General features: G+C 45.2%; 1 protein-coding gene across 1 annotated transcript; it reads right to left on the bottom strand.

The window, feature by feature from the left end:
- Nucleotides 1–1,319: 1,319 nt before the first annotated feature.
- On the bottom strand, nucleotides 1,320–4,881 carry LOC125520891 (heterogeneous nuclear ribonucleoprotein 1-like). The gene is made up of 6 exons (XM_048685932.1): nucleotides 4,727–4,881; nucleotides 4,596–4,636; nucleotides 3,425–3,588; nucleotides 2,718–2,823; nucleotides 2,457–2,626; nucleotides 1,320–2,064 (listed from the first exon to the last, which is right to left on the bottom strand). The coding sequence occupies exons 1-6, from the start codon at nucleotides 4,777–4,779 to the stop codon at nucleotides 1,546–1,548; spliced, it is 1,053 nt and encodes a 350-aa protein (XP_048541889.1). The 5' UTR covers nucleotides 4,780–4,881; the 3' UTR covers nucleotides 1,320–1,545.
- Between the last annotated feature and the right edge of the window lie 5,614 nt (nucleotides 4,882–10,495).

The following is a 10,495-nucleotide window of genomic DNA, read 5'->3' as shown; positions in this document are numbered from 1 at the left end:
TTGGATCTGCCACAGGAAAGCAAAATTCACCCGGTTTTTCATGTTTCGCAGCTGAAGCCGTACACAACGGACTACTCGCCAATCTTCAATCAGCTACCAGCGCCACCGGACCTCACCATCGGTGACCTGGTGTCGCACGCTATTCTGGAGCGCCGCCTGGTCAAGAAAGGGAATGCCGCCATCCCAAAGGTCCTGGTACATTGGCGTACCTTGTCACCAGCGAGTGCGACCTGGGAGAACTACCATGTGTTGCAACAAAAATTCCTAAACATGGATCTCGAAGGGGGAGCTCCACCTCAAGCGGGGGAAAATGTCACGCCCTTCCCTCCAGAGAGGAAGGCGGGCAATGAAGCACCCACGGTGCAAGACGAAGAAGAGGAAGACTAGGGCCACGGGCAGTGACAGCGGACTAGTCCATGGGTAGGCAGTGTGTATATGGCGAGTGGGGCCATGAGCAGCCAAACTATATGTATGTGTGCGTGACCACCGAGTGGGGGCATCGTTGGAAAAGAATATTTCTGAATCCTCAATCGATCTTCTTCTTCCAGCTCTCACCTGCTCTTTCTTCTCCCTCAAGCTCATCTGATTTCTCCCGATCCCCTTTCCCTCTTGCTTCGATCCGGCAGGGTTGTTACAGAAGGTTCATCAATGGCGGCTGAGCGGACAAAAGTAGGAAGAGGCCACCGTGATATGCTATCCAAACAAAGAATTATACAACGCCAATTTATTACTTTCCTAACCCAAACACAGTTTTCCATACACTCGTTCTTGATAAACAACATTGTAAAACGGGTTTTGTTAAAACCAGGCTAAAAACTGATTTTCTATATACCCCGTGGCTAACCCTTCCTATCCAACAACTAGTGTGGTAGATGATTTCTGTAGAAAAACATAAGCTTGTGAATAGACAAAGTCATTTGGTTCAAATCTATATAAGTTTTGAAATACTCCCTCTGTAACGTCTCAAAAACTATGTAATGAGATGCACTCCAAATCCAGAAGACAGACGAAATTCTAGGATTATCCTTTTGGGCAAAGACTTTTATGCAGCTAGCATATGGTTATGTTTCACTAGATGACGATGCTCAGAAATATTAGGCTGATATATTAACCCAAGGATGGATAATCTTCATGAAGCCTTCTGATATTGCCGGACAGCACTCCTCAGCCCAAACTTGGTCAACCCTGGTTCATGGCAACTGTAGTTTGCTGGGTAGAGAAGCACGAGAATGGATCGCTTGGATCACTAGGGACGTGCAAGGATTTATTTCCACCGCTCTTTTGCTAGTTTATTATAAACATAATCTACAATGCAGATGTTACGCTACGACAAGTACCATAGTTCTATATCATCCCAAACAAAACCGTCAACACAATAACTAATAAAAGCTAAAGTTCAGACAAACTAGCAAGCATTTACAGAACATGGGTTTACCATTACAGGGTTCTCTAGTATGCTAGTAATTGCTAAAATCACAACTTGCAAAAGCAACGATGTCGAGGATAGTTATGCTGGGCTAAATCCTTAAGGACACTTTCCAATCATCAATATGGGTGATATCGTCCTGGGGCAAAACTTCCCCTATTCATCATATCAGGTGTGCCGCCAGGTGCATAAACACCTAGTGCAGGATCATATGCCCCAGCATACATGGCGCCACAAAAGCTAGAACTACCAGGGCCACCAAAGCTCTCATCACCACCCCGCCTGTAGCCACGCAAGTTCCCTCCAGCATAGGGTCCATCAAAGCCTCCTCCATATGGCCCAAAACGGCTAGGATAACCAAAGGAAGACATGCCTTCATAGCCTCCTAATCCTGGATAGTAATGACTGTATCGCTCATGGTAGTGACGTACCCCGCCGTGACCACCAACAAAACCTCCATGGTTCCTATAAGGACCAAATCCACCACTGTTGTAGCTGCTATAAGCATCAGCCAGTCCACCACGGTCATCCCCAGAAGGATGGTCCCTAGAATCCCTACCATATGCTGATCTAGAATCACTACCAGTTGATGTTGGCAGATTTGAGGATTTCTTTGGTTCTGCTTTCTTGATCTCCACCTACAAACAAAGCAACTGACCTAAGTACTGACAAATACAAACCTATAGGTCCTCGCTACCAATGATCTGTAAAGCATGATGGTCCATGACACTAACACAGTTGTTGACATGTACTCCCTCGTTCACAAATATAAGATGTTCTAACTTTTTTCAGAATTGGACGTATATAGACACGTCTTAGTGGGGTTCACTCATTTCGGTCCGTATGTAGTCCATATTGAAATATCCAAAACATCTTATATTTGTGAACAGAGGGAGTACAAAAGAATGAAATTTCTTTTGGCAGACATTAATTTGAAGTGAAACTTCTTTACACGTTTCAACCTGTAAAGTATTACAGTGGAGGGGCTAACAAATGGTGGCATTTGTGTTATGAAATGCACAAGACTCACCTTCGAACCTGCAAGATCAATCATATTCCCATTTGCTAACAAATCATCTACAACCTCCTCAGATTCAAAAACAACAAATCCAAAGCCTCGGGAGCGTCTTGTTTGATGATCATGCATAATCTGGTGCTCAACCACAGCTCCATATTTTTCAAAGAAATCCTTGAAATTATCTAGTAATAAACACATAGAATGGATGTATAAGGAAGCAGACTCGCAAAAAAGAATGGGAAGCAGACAATATGATTCCATAACGTATAATACCTTCTGTCAGTATAGGGGGAAGGCCACCAACAAATATCTTTTTAGTTCTGAAATCCTTAGGGTTGGACTGCATATAATCTTTTGGAATGGTTCTCTTTATCTCAACCTGGAAACAAAAACAGGGAAGCCCACTAAGTAATTTCCATTACAATCATGTAGGAACAGGGAAGTTATACACTAGGCATATGGTACTCGAGTGCCAATCTACATAGAAGAGAACAGGAGTTTTTTTATATATACAACAACAATAGAGCTAACAAGAACCTAAAAATGGCAAAATAGAACTTTAATCAAAGCATATTTGCATAGACCAACTTAAAAAAATGAGCAACTGGATTCACACAGTTGATATCAAACTGAACCAGAAACACCATAAATTAAAGAACACAGAGAAACAGACTGACATAGGTGCAACTAAAACCCTGTTAGCATTTGAAGTGCTTGATGAATGATTATAATTGAAAATGAAGCAAGCATCAAATCAATAAGTAAAATAGATATATCAGAAGATCAAGATTTTATAATCAGTAAGTTAACATGGATGAGTATTTAAGCAGGCCATCTATAGTGAGCATATGGAAGTCACATGCACAAGGCGTAGGCATTAACAGTAAAGCTAGAAGTGCTTATCTTTATAAAGTACAATAAACAGTTTAGCAATTGTGAAGCTGCACTCCTAGGTGGTGTATTTAGAACACAAAACCTACTTGCTTTCCATTGATGACATGGGTGTCCTCCATCACTTTATCAACAATAGCAGGGTCAGAATATGTAATAAAGCCAAAACCCCTTGGCTGAGATGTCTGCTTATTTTTCATTATCACCGAATCAACAATCTCCCCATAGTTGCCAAAATGCTTCTGAAATGTGGCTGTCATTGAAAATTACATATACAAATTAGTACTAAAATATAACTCAAGAGAATATATTACTCAGGGATTCCCTCCATTCCAAAACACATGAAGTTTTAGGTTTGTCCTAAGTCAAACATCTTTGAGTTTGACAAGGTCTATAGAAAAATATTTTAACATCTACAACATCAGCTGTATATAGAATGAAAATACATTTTATGATGAATCTAATGACACTAATTTGATGTTCTAGATGTTAGTATATTTTCTATAGGCTTGGTCAAGCTTAAAGATGTTTGACTTAAGAGGACAAACCTAGAACTTCAAGCATTTTGGAGCGGAGAGATTAACTGGGGTAGTATCTATATCAATCAGATGATTGGTAAAGAACCAAACATAATTGACTCAAACAGTGCTAGTCCGTTCATGCTCCTCTGTAGGCATTAATTCCCATGGATCAATTGCAACCCACATTGTGCACAAACAGCATCTCCTTGGTCGTGAAAATAACTTAGTAAAGTAATTTAATACGTCGAATAATGTCATGAATAAACAGATGTTTTGCTTCAATACTACAAAACACAAATAGCCACGTGATATGCATGCCACGGGTTGACAACAGTTCCGAATAAAACCACACAAAAAACTACAATACTAAGCAGATTTATGTGGCCGTTGATAGAATTTATTTTGAAGATCAAAGGGGGCAGCAAACATAGTACCGTCTTGTCAAAATTTACATGCTACAAAGTCCGCACACTAACTCGGTGTCTCGCTCGACTAACTCGGCGTCTCACTCGCATTAATCAGTGCAACAAAAATAAGCGTATACATGAAAAAAATAGAATATGCCTACACAATCTAGTTAAACAAACATACAAACGCATTAAACCGTAGAAATCTAGTCCAGTAAATACCGATCTCTACACGATACGACTGAATCGAGATCTGGGTGACCACATCCAACACAAGGCGCCACAAGCATCACATACCAACAACATAACAGGAAGGAACCAAAGCGAGTTACCTAGTGTGGTGTCGCGCGGGAGCCCTCCGACGAAGATCTTCCTGGAACCCAAAACCAAACCCAAACAAATCAGGCAGCCAAATCAAGATAGCTCGACAGCTCGAGAGGAGAGGGGGCAGGGATTCTCTTACCCGGGGCTTCCGCTGCCGCCATAGCCCTTGGGTCTCGCCTCCGACTTCCCCATGGCAGCGCTGGCGAGAAAGGGTGAAGGTCCGTCCTGGGGGTTCGGATCGCGCGTCCGCTCGGTCGATTATCTGATCGGTTTTCATTTTCTTTTTTAGGGGCACTTTTTTTGAGCAACGTATATATTTTTTTTAGCAACTTTTGTAGGGGCACTTTATTCATCAAAGTCCACAGTCCGTGGGATACAAGTTAAGTCATGAGATTGGTCAAACCAAACGTGCACCCCTGAGACGCAGCTTCTCTGACGTGCCGTCAGCCCACTGACACGGGGGCCGGCAGTACGGTAAAGAAGCCGAGTCGGCATCCGTGCAGTTTAGGCAAGGCCGGATGGGCCATGGCCCGCCCAGCTTTGAAGTTTTTTTTTCACATCATTATAGCCAGCTCATGGGTCATAGAATGTCACCTGTTAACAATTCGTTACAGTTTGGCCCATTCAACCCGCCCAATTTTATGGGGTAAACTCCGCCACTGCAAACGTGGTCCTTCAAACCTAGCGTAAGCGAGAATTTGGGTAAACTATGTGTTCAATATTGACAGCATGACTCTTAAAAATAAATTTACAATGAAACTGAGCTGACTTGAGTTTAATCTCACTAACTATGTCTTCACAACTATCAATAAGAATATTTGAGAAGACTTGCTTTGAGTCACATGAGATGATAACATTCTGGACATTGAGATCTTCAGCTACGGCTAATCCCTCCCTGCATGTTATGGCTTTAAGGACCGTAGGGTCATCAATCCCAGCAATAACAAGTGGCGCACTGTCCAAGATTTTTCCTTCTCTATCCCGGCAAACTGTTGTTGCCGATCCACCTCTTCCCTTCCACACGCCCGTGTTGACATGGATTTTAACAAACCCATTAGGTGGTGCCTTCGCTCGCTGTTTGTAATGCTCTCGATGCGGCTATATCTCCCACGTGTCGAAGCACGACTTAGAGGCATAACCGCATTGAAAGTAATGTCGCAAGTGAGGTAATCTTCACACAACTCATGTAATACATAAGAGAAAGAGAAACATAGTTGGCTTACACTCGCCACTTCACGCAATTATATGAATAAAGCATTACAACATCCCAATACAATCAAGGTCCGACTACGGAACCAAAATAAAAGAAGAACCCCAAACACGACATAGGTCCCCGATCGACCCCAACTGGGCTCCACTACTGATCAACTAGAACGAATCAACATAAAGGACAAGATCTTCATCGAGCTCCTCTTGAGCTTGGTTGCATCATCTGTACGGTCTCATCGGCACCTGCAAGCTGGTTTTGGAAGTATCTGTGAGCCACAGGGACTCAGCAATCTCACACCCTCGCGATCAAGACTATTTAAACTTATGGGTAAGGTAAAAGGTATGAGGTGGAGCTGCAGCAAGCAACTAGCATATATGGTGGCTAACATACGTAAAAGAGAGCGAGAAGAGAAGGCAAAGCACGATCGAGAAAGTATGATCAAGAAGTGATCCTAAACAACCTACGTCAAGCATAACTCCAACACCGTGTTCACTTCCCGGACTCCGCCGGAAAGAGACCATCACGGTAACACACGTTGTTGATTCATTTTAATTAAGGTCAACTTCAGGTTTTCTACAACCGGACGTTAACAAATTCCCATCTGCCCATAACCGCGGGCACGGCTTTCGAAAGTTCAAATCCCTGCAGGGGTGTCCCAACTTAGCCCATCACAAGCTCTCACGGTCAACGAAGGAATAGACCTCCTCCCGAGACATTCCGATCAGACTCGGTATCCCGGTTCTACAAGACATCTCGACAGGGTAAAACTAAACCAGCAACACCGCCCGAATGTGCCGACAAATCCCGATAGGAGCTGCACATATCTCGTTCTCAGGGCACACTCAGATGAGACTAGCTACGAGTAAAACCAACCCTCAAGTTTCCCCGAGGTGGCCCCACAGGCAGCTCAGTTCGGACCAACACTCAGAGGAGCACCGGCCCGGGGGGGTTAAAATAATGATGACCCTCAGGAGCGCGACTCCCAAGGGAAAAGAAAAGGCTAGGTGGCAAATGGTAAAACCAATGTTGGGCATTGCTGGAGAAGTTTTACTCAAGGCGAAATGTCAAGGGGTTCCCATAATAGCCCAACCGCGTAAGGAACGCAAAATCCGGGAACATAACACCGATATGAGGGAAACTAGGGCGGCAAGAGTGGAACAAAACACCAGGCATAAGGCCGAGCCTTCCACCCTTTACCAAGTATATAGATGCATTAATTAAATAAGATATATTGTGATAACCCAACAAGTAAACATGTTCCAACAAGGAACAAAACTTCAATCTTCACCTGCAACTAACAACGCTATAAGAGGGTCTGAGCAAAGCGGTAACATAGCCAAACAACGGTTTGCTAGGACAAGGTGGGTTAGAGGCTTGGTTCAACAATATAGGAGGCATGATAAGAAAGTGGTAGGTATCGCAGCATAGGCATAGCAAAAGAGCGAGCATCTAGCAAGCAAAGATAGAAGTGATTTCGAGGGTATGGTCATCTTGCCTGAGATCCCGCAAGGAAGAAGAACGAGTCCATGAAGAAGACAAACGGAACGTAGACGAACGGGTACTCACAACGCGACGTTACCGGAACCAACCCGAAGAAGCAAATACCAGAAAAGAAGCACACAACATAGTAAACAACCAACACATGAACATGGTATGATATGTGGGATGCGGTATGCGATGCATATGCATGATTTGACAAGGAATGAAAGAACCCGGCCTCAACTTGGAAATCCAAGAGTGCCACTGGAAAGATGAGATGAAATCGCTTGAAAACGATATAAAGATCACCGGAATCGGAGTTACGGTTTGGAAATGGCAAGCAAATTCAAATATGACACCGGTCTGCGATTTACAGCAAGTAGCCATCTAAATGCAATGAGATGAACATGCCACAGCACCCAAACATGGCAACAAAATACATGGCAGGGATCCACTCATGATGCTTAACAAAAGTGTAGCACTGAGCTACGGCCAATTCATCCATTAACAGGTTTAAACAAGCATGGCAAAAATGCATATGGTAAACATATTTCAGACTTAGTGAAATTAACACTTGTCTGGAATTTCAGATCAGGTAGCACACTTTGGAGCATGAAAACTAGATGCTACAGGAACTTAACATGGCAAACTAAAGCATGGCATGGAGCTACTCAAAGATCTTAACAAAAGTCCCTTAGTGACCTTGAGCCAAAAGGGATCAGAAAATACAATTGCAAGCATGTGAACATGGCAAAAACATAATCAGGTCACAGACTTAGTGAAAACTGGAGCATGCTGAAACAGATATCAAGTAGGCATGTTTACGAGCTCGATGCACTCACTACAGAGCAAGTCATGAAAATCTAAGCATACACCCATCAAGAATACACAAAATACAAGCTAGACATGGCAAGAACAATAACATAGCATGCACGGATCAACTACAACATCCTCGGCAAAATCGCTAACAAGTAGACAATCTGCCCAGATTCACGAAATAGCAAAAGTAGAGCTCGATTGACTCAAGCTAGGGTGCTCCATAATTGCAAACAAAGACATGGATGGATAGAGCACTACAAGATTAACAAAACATCCTTAGTGATCATCCTCAAAAGAGGCACGGATCACTAGGAAACAACATGAACATATGACCATATGAGATAAACAGGTCAAGGACTTAGTGGAAATGCTAAGTCCCTGAAATCAGCATTAGCAAATGCCTCACTTTGCAAGCTCGTTCTAATCACCACACACATCACAAAAATACATGGGCTCCACCTCTGGAAAGATGGCAAAGCATATAACAAAACTCATGAAAAGCTCATGGCCATATCACGCACACAATAATCATGGCAAAAATGACAAATATCTAAATGGAGCAGCAGATCTGACAATTATCTCAAGTAGCACTCTTCTAACAGCATTTTGGGCATCGAGATGAACTCGAATGAAAATGATGCAATGGAATGAAATGATGTGCTCTCTGATGCGAACACTTTGATATGCTATATGCCCAAAACGGATCTACGGATGCAAAGTTACGAGGCGATGAACATGTGCATATGGATCTGGGAATTAGGGGACTTAGTGGCAATTCGGTGAGCGTCAAATAGTAAAATGCGCACAGGGCGGAGGATAGGGTTAGCTCACCCCGTGGGCTTCGGCCCGGAGAGGGAAGATAAGCGGCTTGGGCTGGCTCGAGGAGGCCCATCTCACGGGGCCCACGTGAGGTGGCGCCTGTCGTCGTCCTCCTCGATCCAGAGAGGATCGAGGGAAGGCAGGGGGGCGGCAACGCATCTCCGGCGAGGTGGGGGCGGCGCTCCAGCGGTGGTCTCCGGCGGGAACGGACCACGGTGGCTCAGATCCGGGGGATCCCGTCCGCGGCGAGGTTTGAGGCGACGCACGGCGGCGCAAATGCGGGCAGGCGGCGGAGCCCGGAGCAGAACGGCGGGGGGGCGCGGTCAAACGGGCGGCGGGCGGCGGCGTGAGGTGACCCGGAGCTGCGGCGGGCGAAGAGCCCCGGCGAAGGCGGCGGCGCGAAGGGAACGGGCGACTCGGGCGCGCGGCGGCGGGGAACGGGCCGGGCGGGCCTGCGGTGGGCTTCCCCGGGCCGCGCGGTGGAGGAGGGAGGCAGCGCCACATGGTGGCGCGCGAGTGGAGGAGGGAGGCGGTGGAGGTGACGTGGCGGCTCCTGATTGGCCGGAGTGATGTGGCGGCGGGGTGGACATGTCCGGCCGGCGCGGCAGGAAGTGTCCGTCGGCGCGGGGAGGAGTTTTTAGGGTTTCATCTGCGCGAATTTCGGATGGGATCACATATATATAGGTAGAGGGAGCTAGGAGAGTCCAAATGAGGTGCGGTTTTCGGCCACGCGATCGTGATCGAACGCTCTAGATGATGGAGAGGGTTTAGGTGGGTTTTGGGCCAAAATGGAAGGGTGTTGGGCTGCAACACACACGAGGCCTTCTCGGTCCCTCGGTTAACCGTTGGAGTATCAAACGAAGTCCAAATGGCACGAAACTTGACAGGCGGTCTACCGGTAGTAAACCAAGGCCGCTTGGCAAGTCTCGGTCCAATCCGGAAATGTTTAATCCCCACACACGAGAAGAATGTAAAGATGACCACCGGAGGAGAACGGAGCGCCGGAATGCAAAACGGACAACGGGGAAAATGCTCGGATGCATGAGACGAACACGTATGCAAATGAAATGCACATGATGACATGATATGCAATGCATGACACGCAAGCAATGACAACACAACAACAGTGAATAACTGGACGACACCTGGCACATCGGTCTCGGGGCGCTACAACACTCCACCACTACGAGAGGATCTCGTCCCGAGATCTAGAATGGCACCGGAGGGACAACAGAAAAGGAAGAGAAACGGTAAAACTAAGTTGCTTCTTTGACAAACGAGTGAAACCACAGAACCTTGAAAAGGTTAAGCCATTTCGACAAAAGAATACAATAGAGATGAACAAAGTAGAAAGCACTCCGTTAAGAAAAGAGGAACAAGGAACATTACAGAAACCTTGAGATTGCAAAGCTAAGAATGACGAGCGCAAAGGACAAGAAGGAAATTGAAACCACTCTGGTTGAGAAGTGATATGAAGCTTGATAAGATGAAAAGAACTTGAGCAGAGGGCACAACACTCCGTTTAAATGGATAAGCATGAAAAGAACAAGATCTTAGATGAAATGAGATGATGGTTGAAGA

This window comes from Triticum urartu, chromosome 7, assembly GCF_003073215.2.
Source record: "Triticum urartu cultivar G1812 chromosome 7, Tu2.1, whole genome shotgun sequence".
Classification (NCBI taxonomy): Eukaryota; Viridiplantae; Streptophyta; class Magnoliopsida; order Poales; family Poaceae; genus Triticum; species Triticum urartu.
The sequence above is the reverse complement of the archived record's forward strand: the minus strand, read 5'-3'. Positions and strand labels throughout refer to the sequence as shown.

Coding starts and splice junctions, on each gene's coding strand:
- LOC125520891 (XM_048685932.1), bottom strand. CDS start 4,779: ATGGGGAAGTCGGAGGCGAGACCCAAGGGCTATGGCGGCAGCGGAAGC. Junction 4,637..4,726: donor GGCGGCAGCGGAAGCCCCGG/GTAAGAGAATCC, acceptor TTTGGGTTCCAG/GAAGATCTTCGTCGGAGGGC. Junction 2,065..2,456: donor TTGATCTTGCAGGTTCGAAG/GTGAGTCTTGTG, acceptor CTTTGTTTGTAG/GTGGAGATCAAGAAAGCAGA.